This window comes from Protopterus annectens, chromosome 9.part0 (assembly GCF_019279795.1).
Source record: "Protopterus annectens isolate FY-2018-M chromosome 9.part0, PAN1.0, whole genome shotgun sequence".
Taxonomy (NCBI): domain Eukaryota; kingdom Metazoa; phylum Chordata; order Ceratodontiformes; family Protopteridae; genus Protopterus; species Protopterus annectens.
The window spans coordinates 722,505,461-722,525,456 of record NC_056743.1 but is presented as its reverse complement, the minus strand read 5'-3'; the positions used below and the strand labels follow the sequence as shown (position 1 = coordinate 722,525,456).

Sequence of the window (19,996 nt, the reverse complement as noted above, 5' to 3'; positions counted from 1 at the left end):
TTTCCTGATAAAAGACCATAATCATAGTGGTTCATGCACTAAACATATGTATGTGATAAGGCATATGAGGGGTGTACATTGTGCAAATATTAAGTGCCCATGGACTCTAATCAGTAAGGCCTCCCATCACTTTTCTTAAGTTAGTTAAACTGATGGCATAGTTAATGTCTTTATTTTATTGGGAATTTGTATGCATGCATTATTGCTATTTTAAAATACATTTGTATTTATGCAGTGTTTTACTTTTGTGTACTGTATCTTCATATTCACCCAATGGCAGTCTTTTTAGTGTGTGTGTGTCTGTGTGTGTCTGTGTGTGTGTGTGTGTGTGTGTGTGTGTGTGTGTGTGTGTGTGTGTGTGTGTGTGTGTGTGTGTATGTGTGTGTGTGTGTATGTGGTTAGAGTAGCTGACTTTTCTGTTATGATCTCCATTTTTCACAATGTGTAGCCTAGATATGATGTCTAGACAACTATCAATATGAAACTACACAAATACACATACGCAAACACACACACACACCTATATATATGTATACACATACATATATATATATATATATATATATATATATATATATGTACAAAAAAAACAAGGCATTATACCCACCATTAGGAAGGTTGTAGTTGGTGTCAAACCATCAATGGTCTGGATCCTTCCTTCTCTTCCTGAAAACAAGAAAGAAAGAAAGAAGAAAAGAAAGATTTATGTTTTTGTGTTTTGTTAGTTCAGGGTAGTTGTGTTGGATCATATAGGTCAATTAGGATCTCTTTATACATTTTGAGGCATTATTGTATTGTACTACCCCCACCGCCTGGATGCGCAATAGCAAGGCCCACCCAACAACAGGTGCTGTTTACGAATAATGAATGAATATTTATGGTAATGTTTTCACCGGGCTCATGAATATTCATCAGGTATTCGGCTGCTGCATACCCTTCTGTGAAGAAAATACATAAGTGAAGTTACTCAACATGTCGTCTGTCTAGCCATCAACCCCGTGATAGATCTCGGATTAATTAGTGCCCAAATTTTTAATCTCCTCTATATTTTTTTGCTTTCACAAAATGATTTTGAAATACTTTTGTTCCTTCTTTGCTCTGATCTCAGGTGAGATATGTTGTAAATAATCTTTATTTTTATAAAACAAGACAGACCTGCATGTCTATGTGTGAGTGTATGGGATAGGGTCATTCATTTTGCAGAATTATAAGGGGGTTTATGCATATTTTTGGTCTAAATATATATATGTATGTATGTATATATATATATATATATATATATATATATATATATATATATATATACACACATATATATATATATATATGGTTCTCCCGTTCGATTCTTGGCTGGAGCGCCTTCTGTGTGGAGTCTGCATGTCCTCCCTGCAGTCGAGTGGCATTCGAAAGACATGCGTGAATGGGCGTGCCTTAGTTGAAGGTTGGGCATCAGGCTGGCACCTCAGCACCATAAAAATCGACTGCCAGTCATTAGCGGACCGGAGTTCCGCTGTGGCGACCCCTAACCAGGAAAAGCCGAAAGAAAAACAACAACAAGTGTATATGTATGTATGTGTGTATGTATGTACGTATTTGAATGCATATATATTAATCCATACTCTTACATGTATATTTGTTTGAATGTATATATGGAAAACATAAACATTTATATACTCTTATTCAGTTGTGAAATATCTTGCAATGCTCTAGCAGGTTCTTATCTACTCTCATTGTATATTTTGCACACTTGTATTTTCAACCAAAATATGGAATATTCTCTTATTGTATACTAACAGCTATAAAGTCTACAATTTGTATGCTACTACTCTGTAATGTCTCTTTTGTAAATTTTTCTTCTCTCTGTAAACTTATGGAGTTTTTCTCCCCAGGACTCTGCTGAAAATGGACACTTGTTGGCCAGTTGGACTATCCTGGCAAACAAATGTTAAATAAATAAATTATTTATATTGTCCAGCACCCTGACTCCAAACATGATGGACAACACATCTCAAGTATCGTCGATTTTCAAGGATATAACTGATTGGGACTCAATATTTTGTTCTGCCCCTCTTGAAATTGGTGATCATTTCCAAAAGGTGGCAAATTGTACACAACAAATGATGACAACCATTAAGCATTAACTATCATTTTTTTACTTCTAAAAAATCCATGCTAATTTAACTACTGTTATTTGGTCACGTTTTAAAGTCATTAGTATTAATATTTAAAAAAATGTCCATGGTTTGAATACTTTGCCCCTGATGTGTGTGTGTGTGTGTGTGTGTGTGTGTGTGTGTGTGTGTGTGTGTGTGTGTGTGTGTGTGTGTGTGTGTGTGTGTGAGAAACAGAGAGAGACAGCAAGAGTGAGAAAGAGGATACTATTTTTCTTAAATGCTTCCTTCTTAGAATAACTCATATCACTTGTAATGATTTTAATAAAACACCCCAGTTAAATATGCAGTTAAGTTAAAGGGTGGAAGCATCATAGAGCATTCACAATTCACATGCACAGGGGTGATTTCCATATGCGTTAATCAACACTCAATGTATGCATGATGTCACTAGCAAATCTGCATAGCGGTCAATCATGTGTCATTCGCATACAACATCACTGTCATTTTGCATGTCAATCATACAGGCCACGCCCACTTCCACACAGTCTGACCAGGGGGAGGTACTACAATATAATAATGCCCATGTTGATGATCTTGATTGAATTTATTTTTATTGATTTATTGATTTATTTATTTTATTTTATCATTTGTTTACTGGGTGGTCCGACTGGGTCAGAAAGAACCTGTTTTCAACAGAGACCCTGGTAGAAAAACTCCAGTTACAGACTCTAATGTACGAACTTTTATAAGCAATGTAAACAGTTGTAGTATAGTATACAATATTAAAGGGGCAATAACAGTGAAATAGACATACTAGTAGTGCATACATTAAGATGGGGCAGATGAATAAACATTTTTACAAAGTAGAAGGTAAACACAGTATGTGCAGTAAATTAGAAATACAAGTAATATATATGTTGTGGTGAGGCAGATGACTAAACATTTTTACATAGTAGGTGGTAAAACATTGTATGTAGAGTTGACTATCGCATTAATATCATGGATGGTAAACATAAATAGGTGCAGGAGATTAGCTAGATGAAGATAGGGATATAAGAAGAAGTGAGAGGGAGAGAGTGTGGGACAGAATAGCAGGAGGGAGGGAAATGTACCAGGTAGGATGACAGTGCAGGAGAGATTTTGGGAGGGAAGAAACTGATCAGATGACCAAATCACCACTGTAGTTTGTAATATGGTATCATAATAACCATTATCATCACTGAAATATGCCTTTATACTACTGCCTGATAATATATTATTTCACAGAAAGAATGATAGATTCCTGGTGTGTGTTAGCTGAGGCGATGGCACAATTTAACTCCACATAAGGGTTCACAATAAGTTTTATGGAGCAAAGGAAGGAGAGGATGAGGCAAGTGTATTAGAACAGCAGCTGTGTATAGTCAGCCTTTAATACTCGGACAGACACAGTCGATCACTTATATAGTTAGGAGTGGTTGGCACATTACTATTTACTCACTTGTGTTTGCATTCCCTTAAAGTGGCTTTATAACTCATTTTTCATAGTATGCACTTCATATGTTCAAGTCTCTTAAGTGGTAGAAAGAGCTATAGTATAAAACAGAGGAAAAAAGCAAAAAGACATGAGTAACTAATAAGCAAATACTTAATTACTGATGTGTACAATGAGCAAAACACAAACCTGTAGATCACTGTCACTGACACCTTCTACATTAGATACTGTTAAAGAATTCTGGTCCCAAGTAATCGCTTCAGCTAAAGTAAAAAAAAAAATGCAACTCTCATTCCTTAACGTTTTTCAGAAAACTGTCTGTTACCTGAAGTTACACACTACATGTGTTACAAATGAACAATAAGTTTTGATAGAGAGTGTCTTGCAAAAAAGGTTTTAGAAAAAGAAGAGAAAACCTAGACAGATTCCAAAAGAGTTGCTTTCAGTGTATGTGACTTACTCCCTTGAAAGCCTGCCCTGATTCTGAAAGACTAGTTCTCAGTGTAAGTAACTTACTTCAGTGTAAGGCCTGTGTATAAACAGGTTTACATTAGTTGCCAGATTCCAGAAAGAATCGAGTCTCTAGTGTTTCAACCTCTATCCCCTCCCTGTAGTCAGATTATGTAACACACACACACAAACACACACATACGTAAATACATGCATAAAAAAATCTCACTTGACTAACTGAATGTAATTCATAGCTGAATGAGAACACCAAAAGAAAATGGCAGGAAAGCAGCACCATATTATGAGGACACAGACAGCATTGCAGAAAGAAGCCTTGACACAGAGGGCTGCAGAAGTATGAGACAAGGTCTACCCTCTCATCTCATATATTAGGGTTAAATCAATGAAGAAACTCCACAGACCACCAGGCTAAAACAGCAACCTTTAATACAGATGTAGTAAGTGCTTTCAGGATACACCCTTCATCAGACTAATTCCTTGTAGTACAAGCTCATTATTTAAAACAACAATTACCCAATTAACAGTCAAGAGACACATGGTCTCCACCTCCTTAATACAGGTTTAAAGGCACAATCCCATTCAAACCTGGGCTTCTATCTGTCCCAAGTTCTATAATCCATTCTGTTTTATGGTACTCAGTATAAGTAACCAGATCATCACCCCTTGGATTAATTTTAGGGACCTCTAAGGCCATAAATGTAAAAAAATGTCCTTGATGTTCATTCACATGTTGATACAAAGCATTATGCACTTCATGCAAACATATATCTGATAAATGTCTCAAAATCCTAGTTTTAAACTTACATTTGGTCTTGATGAACAACACATGCACCTAGCTAAATATACCACATTGACCATGGGCTAAACAGAAAGACAACATAAATTTATATATTAAATACAGTAGTGACATTACTGGCATTTGTGACATAATACGGAATAAGTGGATAATTTTACAGACTGATGATGCACTGAGATGGTTGGTTGGAGATGCTCCCAGTTTTGTATTCAAACGAAATAGGGATTTGAAACAGATTCTGTGTGATAGGGACAGAAGCAAGGTTAGTGGAACAGGGAGGTATGGAATGCATCCCTATATGCATTTTAAAACATGCAGTTGCATATCCAATGACCACATGTTTGCCTATCCCATTAGTCAAAGGGTATATTCTCCTAAGCTGCAAGCGAACTGTAACACAGTCAATGTGGTATATTTAGCTAAGTGCATGTGTTGTTCATCATTTTATGTAGGGAAAACCAATTGTAAGTTTAAAACTAGGATTATGAGGCATTTATCAGCCATACATTTGCATGAAGTGCGTAATGCTCTGTATCAACAAGTAAATGAACATCAAGGACATTTTTTTAAGTTTATGGCCTTACAGGTCCCCTAAAATCAATCCAAGGGGAGTTGATCTGGTTACTTATACTGAGTACTGTGAAACACAATGGATTATAGAACTTGGGGCAGATAGAAGCCTAGGTTTGAATGGGATTGTGCCTTTAAAACTTGTATTAAAGAGACGGAGACCATGTGTTCAGGATTTTGACTGTTGATTGGGTAATTGTTTTAAATAATGAGCTTGTACCACAAGGAATTAGTCTGATGAAGGGTGTATCCTGAAAGTGCTTACTACATTTGTATTAAAGGTTGCTGTTTTAGCCTGGTGGTCTGTGGAGTTTCTTCGTTGATTTGTTCCTGTTATTACTACTGCAGACTTTCAGTACTTTGGTACCTGTTTTTTGTTTTGTTCATATACGAGGGTTATGTTACTACAGAAAAAAATGCACTGACACTGTCACCAGACATTCTTTAACATGTGTCACTCGTAAACTATGAACAAAAGTTGGCTGGGACACAAAAACATCCATCAGAATTCCAGTTTTGAATGTAGGGAATACTAAAAAACATCTCATGGTAATACTTCAGTTGGAAGTAGGCTGCATAAGGCTTTATTGAGTAACAATATAACCATTAAACAGATGAGAGCACTGTGACACTGCAAGAATACACTGGCATAAACAGTGCGCAATTATCCTTCCGTCTATTCTGCTTATTGAAAATTTTAGTTACAAAGGTGAACATAGCACTGTACAGATTACCTCTCACATCCCCATGAAAAGAAAGGCTTTGCTACGTCTTATTTTGACTCCATACCATAAATGAAATGATTGTGTGGCTGTTTGGTGAAGATGCTAAGGTTACAAGCTGTTAACAGACTTCATACAGTAGCCATTTGCACATAACACCAAATAATTTACAAGTCAGTGTTCCTGGATTGTTTCTGAAAATGGAGAAGTTATCTCTAATGTGTTCAACTTGTTAATTAATATTAATTGTTCAAATAAAGAAAAAAGAAAGAAAGGACGATACAAGAAAACAAATACTATTTAGCATGGTGTAATTATTTAATATAATGGTAAGTTAACTTCTGAATCACTCATTTATTTCTTCTAGATACCAAAGTCTTCAGTGGAGACATGCTCTTGTGATTTATGCATGTATGTATATATTAGAGTGGCCTCTTACATAAAATATAAAATATTTACAATACTATCAATACTATATACAATATACAATACTCTACAAACTCTCCTTAAATAAGATACATTCAACCTCTCACTGAAATGATAAAACAATTTTTATACATAACTGCTGCCTGTACAATCCACTAAGTTTCACATGAGTTTTCGTTTTATTTACTTATTTATTTAACATTTGTTGACTGGGAAAGTCAGACTAGGACATAGCCTATTTTAAGGGGAGGTCTGGGGAGAAATGCTCCAGATGCATGTCTTTGGAATGTAGGAGGAGACCAGAGTACACGGAAGAAACCCATGCAAATGCAGGGAGGACATGCGGACTCTGCACAGAAGGCACACCAGCTGAGAATCAAACCAGAGAACCTCTTGTTGTGAGGCAACAATGTTAACCACAGCACCACTGCACTGCTCAGTAACTTCCACCTCTGCAAAATTAAATTACTAAGTAACTTTAGTAACTTCCATCCAAGGGTGCAGCAGGCAGGTGCAAGAGGGTGGACTTGGATTTTGACTTAAGTTATCTGTGATTTGCTGAAATTGGAAAATGTACTGGCAAAACCATACATTTTTCCATTTCACAAAAACACCTAAAACCAAGTGCACTGCAAACTACAAACCAAATACAAGAACTTGTTGGAAATGGCCTGGAAAAAACAGCAATCTACACACGGAAAATAATTAGCGCTTATCTCCCGTGTGTAGATTGCTGTTTTTTCCAGGCTGTTTCCAGCAAGATCTTGTATTTTTCCATTTCAACTTACATTTTTTTTTCTTCTGTGAAAAGTGCATTCGGAGAAGATGTTATTGGAGGTTGCAGTCGCATGATCCATATGATGAGCCTCAATTCCTCCTCAAACTGCATCTTTGACTGTTAACACCTGCAGACTGCAGTAGAGTTTTAATCTAGGCATCAGACGGATTGCTATCCAGAAGATTTCTGTGACAAAAAACAGTAAGAGTGAGAGTGTCGTGACTCATGTGGTGTGAATGGTGTGTAGTGCAGCAGCAGCACATAGTTTTGTAGAAGAACTGAACAGGTAGGTTGATCACACAGAGTCGGAGACAAGAAAGAAGATCTGAGATCATTTTTTTTTTTTGTACATTGAATGGCAGCTTCGAGGGCAACAGGCACTGAATTTGTAGATGAAACACTGAAATATAAAGTTGTTTTCCACCAACAACCTCTTCATTAGTTTCAGATTTCTTTAATGTGGAATTATTCACATGACTTTTACTTCTGCAGAGATTGTGCATATTGATTGATATTGATGGATTGTAGTGACAGAAGTCTGTGTGGCCTTTTATGGCTGAAATGTTCTGAAATGGGCAGTTTGTCATTATTGGTTCATATGTTTTGTTTCATTGCTTACTGGAAGAATGTTCAAAACTATACATTTAAAACAGTCTAACAAGTGGTGTTGTATAATACAAGGGTTATAATTCAATTGTTATATATTATAATTAATACAATAAGGAAGGTGAATCAAAGAACTTTTGCATGGTCCTAAAAATGTGTGCAAGGGGGCCTATGATTTGAAAATAGCCCAAAGGGAAACTTAACCCACCACTGGCCAGATGCATGTTCTTTGAATGTGGGTTTCAATGCTGATTCAGTGAATGTGAGTTTCAAAAAGAAGAGAAGTTTTAATACTGTCTGTTTTCATTGTTAAACTATTGCTTTGTTTAGCAAATGTCTATTCAGTGTTTGTGCTATAAAATTTGAAATAAAAGTTGTAAATTAAATCCAAATATCTGTAGTCATTGTAGAGGTAAAGTATAAAACAGTACGCACACTGAGAGTTTTGAACAGTGTTTATGGCAACGGGGGAGAAATAGCCAAGTAATGGGACAGTGGAATGGCTGCGTGTGTTGGGAGAGCTGTGGGGGGGGGGGCTGAGTGGAGGAGTCTGGGTTTGCACCCCCTGCAAAAAAATCCTGCGGGCTCCCCTGCTTCTAGCTCTGTAAAATCTTTAGAATTTATAAATGTAACTACCATTTGTGTATTAATGTAAATAGAAATGTAGCTACTTTTGTGTTTAACTGGAACTTAATATAATGCAATGTAAGCAAATGGAGATTTTCTCCCCAGGCCTCCACTGAAAATGGGTACTACAAAGTCAAACTGTCCCAGTAAACAAAGACAAATAAATAAATAAATCACTTTAAATTATATGAAATATGCTGTTAGGAAATAAAAGGTAGAAAATGCAATTAAATAATACATTTGCTGACGCTTACCATAAAGTACAAAATATTATTTGAACATGGGAGATTAATGAATGCTGTACACCAAGCAATAAAAAACACTGAAAGAATTACATGTATTTTGTCTTAACTTTAACTATAGCTGCAACCTCTTGATTTCTTAAAATGTAAAACCATTTTGCTGCTTATAAACTGTAATGCCATATATCAGAGTCTGAGACAACAAAACGAAATCTATGGGAGTTTGTGCTGTTTGGGGGCAGGGTTAATTGGGTCTGTGAGTAACACAAGTTTTACTGTAAATGTACGTGTGCCTGTTTAATAAGACCATAATACAGGACAACAGTGGCATCTAGTAGCTATAGTTAGAATTACAATTTCCAAACCTTTGATTTATCAGCCAGACTGGAAATAATTGATGATTATTGGTTGAACTTTCTTACTCCGCATCTAAACATATTCACTGTGACTGAATTCAGCAGCCTAATATATTTCTTAGGAATATAGAGAATTTCAAATATGTTAAGTACTTGCTAGGAATATACCATGAACTCACAAAGTTAAAGCTACTGATCCTATCCCTAAGCAATGCATGTATGTGGTATTGTTTTCCCATGCCTCCACTGAAATGGGAAATGTTCAACTGAACATCCCACTCAAAAAAATGCATACACACAGATATATTTACCCACACACACATACATACCTGCATAATCCAGAAATCTCAGCAGTACACTCCACCAAAGAAATAATAGTTTATATTAGTTTTGCTCATTTGTAAATTTGTTGGCCCTTTTACAGTACAGCTGATGAATGAAAGCATCACAATGATTTTAACAGTATTCACATTATAGTACAGAGAGTACATTAACACAAACAGCAAACATTTACAGAAAGTGTTTAGACATGTAGCTCACGTTTAAGCAAGAAGGACACAAAAGACTATATCTAGTTTATTAATTCATTCACTTTGGTAACTGGGATTACCATTCTATATGAGAATCTGGACGCTGCAACATCAGAATGAGGTGCCATATATCTGTGTTGATAAGTAATAAAAATATCAAAAGACTCCCCTCAAGCAATTACTTTCGACCCTTTTTTCTTTTCTACACAATAAAAACCCACTGTAAACTATTAATCAGAGACATCTGCTCTCAAAATACTGCACTTTAAATTCTGCTGTGCACTTTACCAGTTCATACATACATTTAGAACTGTCTTTGTTTTCTGTTCTTTCCTGTTAGTTAGCACCTCAATTTATCTGATTATGAATTTCCTTGTTTAGTTGTAACGTAAATTTATTGTTCCTGCTCAGACTATTCATTCACGTAGCTCTATTAATATTCAATGGATCAAGTTCACAATTACTGTATCAATACTGTCACATACAATGAATTCTATATGTAAACTTGCCACTGTCTTACATGCTATGTTTGACTTGAAGTATCTGTGTAATATGATGTATTTTTCTGTATAATGTCTCATTGCATAAATGTTACTCATCTATATGGAGTTTTTCTCCCCAGGCCAAGTCATCTCAGTTGGATTCTCCTGCTAAACAAACGCTAAATAAATAAATTATATTAAAAGTATACAAGCTGAAATGCAATAGAATTTGCCCCCCCCCCCCCTGTATCATCCTACTTGTATCCACTAGCCCTGACTCACTGGTTGTAATCCCAGCCCCATTCTTAACTTAACAAAAACACTTTCCCTAGCAGTACCACTATGCAAGTCAGGTAAACAATACACACATATCCCCACATACACCTGGAGGTCAGGATAAGTTCACACAAACATATTACACATAGCAATCTGGGTAGTTTCCAATTTCCACTAGGATGCAAGAAAGTCATAAGGGATATTCTTCTGGCCACATGGCTGGAGAAGATGCATAGATAACTGCAGTACTGAAAAAGGAATCAAGCACTGATCACTGTTCAGTTGATTAAGGATGACACTGGTACCAATCACCAGCAAGAAGAGAAGAAGGGTAGGGTGGACAATATTTATCTCCCATGTATGTTTGATGCTGAGGAGGTTTTAGGGAATGCCATGCTGAAGGATACTAGTGTTAGTATTAGAGAGTCCATCCATCATCTTTTTATGTCTCCTATATCAGCAGACGGTCATATCTAATACTGGTGCAGGGTAAACCATCTGCCCCATCACTCCAAAACTAAATATATCAATCCCATGAGGAATCACCATTCTTTAAAATGATTTCAGCCTTACCCTGAGATGGCATGATCTACATGGGGGGGGGGGGGCAAGGCACGCAGTCTCCCATTTATATTTTAATTGCATTTGACAAATTGCTTAATGAATCATTTTCACAAAACTGTATACCTGGGAAAAAGAACCTGATAAAAGTAATTTCAGAGAAGTGACTTCCACTAATTTCTCCTTTGTCCAATTATATTTTTCAGTGTAAATCTGTTTATTTACTTATTTATTTATTTATTCTCTGTAAGCAATACATTTCTTACTTTATCACTTCTCTGTTTTCTCTTTTTCAGCTGACTGAGGTGGATGAAGTAATGATCATCTTGCTCTATGCCATGGTAATCTCACACATCTGTGCCATCAATGCAGCACCATTTCAAACCGGCACCACTGGCAAAGACCAGGGACAGAGACAGCCACACCAGGCTCAGCAAAATACCACTGTTGCTGCTGAGGACAGACAAGAGGAACTCCATGCTTATATGAACTTCCTTTCAAGCACACAAATCCCAGAAGTAAGAAACATTGACACTACAATTCTGGGAACAGAATGGGACTTGTATTCTCCAAGAGTATCACTCACCAACGAGACTCCTTCAGGGCCACCATTGCTATTTCTCATGGAGGAACACATCAGTCATCAGGAAGTTGCAAATCGGACTTTAAGAGCAAAGAGAGCAGACAACTCCGACTACATTGACCCTGTGAGACGTGGAGAGCTTTCTGTTTGTGATAGCATTAGTGCGTGGGTGATGGACAAGGTCACAGCTGTAGACTCTTATGGCAAAACAGTCAATGTACTTACTGAGGTGCAGACCCCAAAAGGTCCTCTACGGCAATATTTTTATGAGACCAACTGTCATCAAAGCAAATCTACTATTAGTGGGTGCCGAGGTGTGGACAAACGGCAGTGGATTTCTGAATGCAAACCCAAGCAATCGTATGTCAGGGCACTTACAGTAGACAATGAAAAGAAAGTTGGCTGGCGATGGATTCGTATCAATACAGCCTGTGTCTGTGTCTTAGTCCAACGAACTGGCAGGACATAAAGTAAAACAACAACAACTGTGTGCAACTATATGACACAGTAAATAAACTAATGCATTAAGCTATGTTTTTAGTCATATTCTATTTGTAAATATTCACAAAGAATATAAATTATTTCAACTAAGTTTTATGAACAACATCTATAAATAATTTTTGTTGCCTTTGTTGCTGTTTATACATTACATACCATATTTATTATTCATTATTGTTGGGGAAGTTTTCAAATCTCATTTATACTAAGTTATTATATACAAGAAACTGTTTCAAAGTAACTGTTTTAATTGCATTTATTGTCAGACTTGGGGCCCTTCCTCTACCTCTAATTAAGTTCTGCAGGAGCTAACCACCTGCAGTGCATAGAAAATAAATAATCAAGGCTGGCATTTTCTATTTTTGCACAGACACACACACTCACTATCACACACACACACACACACACACACACACACACACACACACACACACACACACACACACACATAGACGCATACTTTCTACATTGTTGTTGCCCCAAAACTGTCTACAGCTTCCACAAAACAAGCTCTCTTAAGCATCTCCCACATGCTCACATATATGCGTACATACAAACATGCAACCACACACACATGCTCTTACTACAGATGCTGCTATCCCAAAACTGTCTATATCTGACACATAACCTGCACACATACTATCCTCTCAAAGTGTAGTGAATATACTGATTTGTAAAATGGACGAGTCCCACTCTGTGGTTTAAAACCTGGACATGTATGAATGTTTCATAGCAGCATAGTGACTCACTGGTTAAGTCTTTTCCTTCCAGCTCATGGGTCTTAGTTTCATTCCAGGCCTCCAGTAAGTGTTTGTATAAAATCTATTTGCTCTACAAACATATATATGCTTGGGTTTTGTCTAGGTGCTCCAGTTACCTCCCGCACCTCCAAAATTCCTTGGTTGAATGACCTTTAGCTTAGGTCATCCCTAAATGAACTCGCCAGTGGGTCAATTCACCTATTCAACATAAATAAACTAAAGTCTGTTTAGCTTGGAAACCCACTTGCTTTGATGTCTAACAACTACAGCATCAGGTTTAATATGCTATGTAATAAATAAGATAGTACAGGGTGGAACACACTTTCATACTTGCACTCAGAAACAGTACTACCACTGGATGGGGTATATAATTAATTGTTGCAAAAACACAAAAGAAAAACTTGCAAAACCCTACGTCAGGAATGGAAGTTTTTGTTACAAAAGGGAGATGAAAGGGACATACCTTGCAGTCGTAGACTATGAAACAAGAAAGGTGCACCATCTTACTAGAGATATGTATTTGCAGTATACCTTTATTGTTGTTGTTTCAAGTTGTTATTCTGCTAAATTATTTGGAATTCATTTGAAAAGGGCAAAAATTCTTATATAGAAAACACCACGCAAGCACCATTAAATCAATAAATTCCAAACATATTTATTGTGACAATAAGCTACCATATCTAAGCATCACAATAAACCAATGGTTTTGCTATATGTTTTTTTCAGTGTTGTGAGATTTAAATATACTAAGCACCATCCTCATGACATAAAACAACCAATCAAAACAAATACAACAGGAAATATAATCTTATAAACAAAACTACTTATATACTGCAGAAATTGTTAATATTATTTTTTGAAAATGGAAAGCAAAACCTTTTCCTTCCAGAAAAACAGAACTTTTAGATTCATTGGCAAAGGGTATAATTGGGATATTTTCTATAAAACCAAGACTGATGTTAAAAATGGTCACGGGACCCACACTCTTATCTATCAGGATAATCACAGACCAGTTGAATATGACCAGGTTGAGCTCATCACCATCACCTATGTTACCAATACTTGTCTAGTTTGGAATTTTATTCAAAAATATTGGCATTTGATGTTGGCAGACAGCTCTTTTCAATTTGTTGTTAGTGAATAGAATAATTTTAGGTATCACAAGGGCAAAAACTTGGGGCAAAATCTTTCTACTTACAAAAGAAGGGTAAAACTTTCTAGACCTCCCAGCATATTATTAGACTGCAGTCTCTATGGAAAGTGCACTTATTGTTCATCTATTTCTTAAGTTCATAAGCTCATAGTTTCATAGGAGGTTACTAGGCTAATGGCCTTGAGCCCTTACAAGCCTAGCCATATTTATCCTGTGTTGCCCCAACTGTCGGTGGCTATGTGACTTAAGTTCGCAGAGGTAAACGTCTATGGTAGTTAATATCAACTTCCACTGTTCAGGAGGGACATTGGCACCACCCCAGGAGTGAATTTGTGGTCACCTATCCATTAATCTAGGTTGCATTTGAAGAAGGTTAGTGAGAGGCTCTGTTTCAAATGAATTGGAAGCTTGTTCCAGAGAAGTGGTAGTCTCTGGCACATGCATCTCTCCCTCCAGCATGACCTGTTCATGTCAGAGGCTAGGTTAAGATCCCTGGAGCAAGTGATCTTCCTGCAGTTTGATTTATGAATGTGTAGCATTTCCATCAGGGATGGGTTGGAGACAGCCCTGTAAGTGAGGCACAAGTCACATCTTAGCAACCTGTAGAAGATGAAATACAGTGACGGAGCTTTCAGTCTTCCTTTGTAAGAGTTGTTTTGTTTACCCTGTAATTTCTTGATGAAAAACCTCTGTGGTCTCTCCAGTTGTTGCAGGTGTCTGGTGAGGTACCTGCAAAAGTGAACATTGTACTCAATCAATGGTCTGATGAGGGCCAAGTATAATGGAATTATAACATCCTTAGATCTAGATGTGATATCTTTACTTATAAGATGTGCCACACAGAAGGATTTCCTTACTACTGTTGATATGTGGTGGTCAGATTTCTATCAACCTGAGTACCCAGATCACATATCACTGGATCTACACTTGGGGGGGGGGTGCTGTTTATAATGTAATTAGCAGGGAAGTCAGCTTTCCCTTAACTTTAATCTGTGACTTTGGTACCAATCATTTGTTTGGGTTAACCCTGCCTGCAGTATGTTAACATCATTGGGGGACTCAGTGATTGCTACCAATTTGCAATCATCAGTGAACTTGATCAGCCACAGGCTGTCCACATTTGCCTGGACTTCTAAGATTCTGAACAGTAAGGGGCCCAGCACAGAACCCTGTGGTATGCCACTGGTGACTGTTTTTTTTTTTTTTACTACAGGTGAAGTCACCTACTTTGACAGTATGTGTCCTGTCGTTGAGCCAGTTGACTACCCATCTGGTAATGTAGGGGTGAATTCCTACTTGGGAGAGTTTTTCTATAATACCTGAGTGGGGGATTGCATCAAATGCCTTGGCTAGGTCAGGATAGGTGATGTACACTGTCTTTCCCTCATCCAGGACCTTGGTGACTTTCTCAAAAAATTCAACCATGTTTAACAGGCATGATCTACTTTTATCGAATCTGAAATGGGTTGGGTCCAGAGTTTGGGGATTACCTATGTCCTTGATAATAAGGTCCATAATGATTCTTTCTATGGCCTTGCAGATGAGGCTAGTCAAGCTTATGGGCCTATATATTCCCTGGGCTTGTTGGTGGTACCCCTTTGTGCAGAGGGATTACTGTTACTGTCCTCCATTGTACTGGAACATAGCCAGTTCTCAGGTTGTGGTTAAACAGGGATCTAAGTGTGTCTACTAGGTCATGTTTTAAGTTGTTTAAAAGGCAACATGGGATGCTGTCTGGTCCCACTGATGCCATGTATTTCGCCTTGGAGAGTGCCAAGATGACCTGCTCTCCTGAGTTAATACACTGTGGAATAGTGGCAGGTATACTTTGAGAGATGACTGGAGGACACAGGAGGGTTAAGTTTTCCCAAAATCTGTCAGCTAGCAGGTTGGCTATTACCTCCAGCTGAGTATGGGTGATGCCATCCACAATCAGTTCAGAACATAGCTGGGTATTCCCTTTTAGATTTCTGACGTAGTTAAAAAATGCCTTGTGATTATCCTTAGCTAGGGAGGCGATTTTTGCTTTGTAATTAACTTTGGAGGACTTGACAAGATCTTTAATTTGTTTGTTTAAGGTAGTGAGGGATTTCTTCCTCTGCTGAGCCAGTTTCCTTTTGTTCTTGGACATTAGTTAATATAGCAAAAAATTTTCAAAACACCTGTAAGAGTACTTGGGCAATTTATATGCCTATACATCATTGTGGCTCCCTCTATGATGGACAGACCTTTCTCTCTTGAAAGACTAGTGTTTCGATCTATTTAAATTACATAAGATGACAAAAGGAAAGAAGTGCCATTTGTAGACATTTGAAGGTATATCAAGGTACCCATTTTTCATGTATAGGCATCAGTAAGGTCACTGGTTCTATGTATATGCACCATAAGCATATAGTGCTTAGGAGTCCTGTTGAAACCAGAGCTAATGAAGAGTTATAATTTGTTCTTCTATGTTTTTCAGAAAGGAGGTGGTTTTGCTTTTTATTTTTCAACAGTGAATAGTGCAGTATAGAAGTGATTTTGTTTAAGTAATTATATTTTCTGTTGTATTAGTTGATTGTTTTATGTCACTTGCATGATGCTTAATATGTTTAAGTCTCACAATTAATGGGAGCTTGTTATCATAATGAATATGTTTGGAATTTGTCCATTTATTTTTTGGTGTTGGGTTTTAATGTGTGTTTGTAAGCAAGAAGCTACTTACTCTTATGCCAATATTTAATATTCATGATCAGATCTATCCCACATTTCTTAAATTAACCACTCCATTTGTCTGTCTGTCTGTCAGTTAATGGGGAATGTCTAAAACTACAAAAGCAATATCTGAAATTTAAATTAGTTAATATTTTAATGAGGACCCTAATGGAAAGAATGAACACAGGATGTAAAACAGGATAGGGATATGTCACAAGGAATACATTTCTTTGGAGTATGTCTTAAGATAATGTATCCCTTAATGTTTGTCTTATTGAAATGGATGTGTTTCTAATAATTTGGGGGGGGGGGGAGACAGTATTTTCACATTAAATGTTTGGTTTCTGAAACAGTCATTTACTTATGTAAAATAGATAAATCAGAATCTGCATGATAATATAAAATTTGCCTTTTTGCACTCCTTTGCTCTGTTTTAGCAAAAAAAAATGTTCCAAACTCCTTCTAGTTCTGTGACTGTGTTCTATTTCATCCAGTCAGCCTACAAAAGGACAAAACCCCAACTATAGGTGCAAAACTACAGGCTATGTCTCTCAGTGAAAAAAGGCAGTGCTGGTCCTGAAATGTACAGTTTACCAGAGACTTATATTCCTGTCAGTGCTCTGTCTCATAATGTACCAGACTGCACAGATTTGCAGATAAGGACTAACCCATGCATTTTTTCAGGACATGGCCTAAAAAGCTGTCTGCAAGATGCATATTTTAAGCAACTGTATGACTGTACCACAGAATATCCTGACTGGCTTTAGCAGGGTATAATACCACAAAATATCATCTTGGGAATTTCTTGAATACTCGATTTATTATACCTTCAGAAGTTTTCTAGTGAGTGCTTTTTATCTCAAGCACAGATCTCATTTTAATAAATCTTGTGATCCCTTGTAGTGAGGGTGTCCTATCCCCTCACAATTTCTGCTTTCATAAAAGCTGTCTATTCTATAGTAGTGTAAGAGGCCCTGGACTACTTCAGTGTCCCACAGTTAAACTACCGTGTTATTGATTTTTTTTTAATATCTTTTTTTCTGTGCTTTATCTAAGTTCATAAAAACAATATATTCCCTTGTTTATCTACTCTTCCTTCACCTATGAAGTGGTATTACCCAATCACCAAGGAAGTTGTCCCACCCCCCCCCCCTGATCCATACCCGCATGTTTACTACTGCAACATGTTTCCCATGACCTGTCAAAGCCCTCAGCAGTATACTAGGTAGTCAATACTGAATAAGGGTTTGCACTCTTCATGAGCAACTGGACTTTTAAGCACACAGCGGGTATGTGAGTTACCAGCTGATGATGTATGGTTAAAGAATAGACATAACTTGTCGGAGGATGGGGTGTGAACAGTGAGAGCAGCTATTTATCTAACAGCAGTGACTAAAGCAGTCAGAAAATGGATTGAGAGATTTTTTTGTCTCATTTTTTTAATAAAAGTAAAACCCAGAAGAATAATGGCAGATTAAGACAGGAACACTGTGTGGGGTTGTGGAGCTTTTCTCCCCAGGCCTCCACTGAAAATGGGCACTTTTTGGCCCAGTGGACCATCCCGGTAAACAAATGTAAATAAATAAAATAATAAATAAATAACACGGACTAGATCACTACTGTTTGGAATGTTCTACAGAACATGGAAGTAAGCAGACAGCTAATAGCAGCTTCTTAGAATGGAATTCCTTGAGGCAAAGAGCCAGAATGAGTGGTACATTCTTGGTCTGTACAAAATGACCTTTCAAGGTATGAGATTGCTTCTTGCAGAATGATCTCACTAAAGTAAGATTCTTCTCACCATTCCACCTAACCTTGTCTCCAAGTTACTTCCCCCATACAATATCACCTAGGTTTAAGTGTTTCCTCACCTTGTCTTGTTTCTCTGCTACAGATCATGAAGGTCCCTCAATTTCTTTCCTGTTAAAATCTCATATAGCTTTTCAAAATGGAAATTGTCTCATCATTTATAATGCAGATTAAATAGAACATTTTCTGGATTTTCCACAGACGTCTACAGTCTTACATCTTGAGAATGAGTTTTGCAAAAGTCAGTAAAGGGTTCTAAAGCACACATTAATGACTAATGTAAAACTCTTACAGAGTTAATTTTTATATAAAATGCTTATATGAAGAGCAGGGAGGAGTTATACTGCATCACTACAAAATCAAGATGATAACTACTGTCACATTCAGCCAGTGCAACACACAGAATATTAAGGACAGTACAAAAACTAGAAGCAGCTTTCATTTGCTTTTACTAATTCTACAAAGTGACAACATGAATGTGCTTGATGGGGTTGACAATTTTCTCACCTAAGCAAGAGTATGGGGAGGGGGGGGGGGTTAAGGACCAGAAAGTACAGTTGTATAAAATCTTACCATAACAGTAGATGCCATTTCCTTCACTGTTGCAGTATTCCTTACATCTCAGATTCACAGCCTTGGGTAGCCAGACATCCGGCCAGAATACAAAAGCCTACTGTCGCTTTAAGGTACTCCGTACATCACACGTATGCTCCTCAAGTAGCATATGGGATAAAGATGACGTGCAGACGTACCATCCTCAGAACTGATAGCCCCAGTAGGAATGCCAGTCCAATGAAAATCAAGAGGTAACCAGTATATCCAGAAGAGAAAAGAACCATGGGGAGGAGGGAGGGAATGTACACTGCATCAGTGAAAGAAAGGACATCTACTGTTATGGTAAGATTTTACACACCTGACTATGTCCTTCCTTTCACTGGTTGCAGTATTCCTTACATATGGGAGTGTAACAAAGCTCAAGAAGAAACTTGGGAGGAGGAAGGACCAGCAGAGCCCTCTAGGAAGCCATTAAGGATGGCCCTAGCAAAATCAGCTCTAGCTCTGGAGATCCCATCCAACTTGTAGTGCTTAGTAAAAGTGTGCACAGGAGTACAGGTAGCTGCCCCAAAAATACAGTTAGTATCCAATCCCTTGGAAAAAGCACCAGAGTAAGCCACAACCCTAGTAGAATGAGCTTTCACAGAAGAAGGAAGGCTCTTACTATGAAGAGAATAACAAAAAGATTTTGAGATCTAAGAAAAAAACTGTTTGCTTAGATACAGATAGCCCTAGGGACCTAGAATGAAAAGAAACAAACTGATCACATTTTCTTATAGACTTAGTCTTATCCAAATAAAATCTGAGTTGTCTATGCACATCCAAAGTATGCAGCACCCTCTTAATGGCAAAATACAGAGAGGGGAAAAAGTAGGCAAATGGATAGACTTATTAAGTGACAACTCATTAACT

General features: G+C 37.3%; 2 protein-coding genes across 2 annotated transcripts in view; both read left to right on the top strand.

The window, feature by feature from the left end:
* NTF4 (neurotrophin 4) overlaps window positions 1-12,083 on the top strand; it is a 75,173-nt gene extending 63,090 nt beyond the window's left edge. The window contains exon 2 of the mRNA XM_044083350.1: window positions 11,328-12,083. Coding sequence (XP_043939285.1) covers window positions 11,349-12,083 — 735 coding nt within the window. The 5' untranslated portion in view covers window positions 11,328-11,348. The remainder of the gene's footprint in view (window positions 1-11,327) is intronic.
* LOC122811483 overlaps window positions 1-19,996 on the top strand; it is a 1,134,152-nt gene that overhangs the window by 832,438 nt on the left and 281,718 nt on the right. The gene's annotated exons all lie outside the window — the stretch shown is intronic.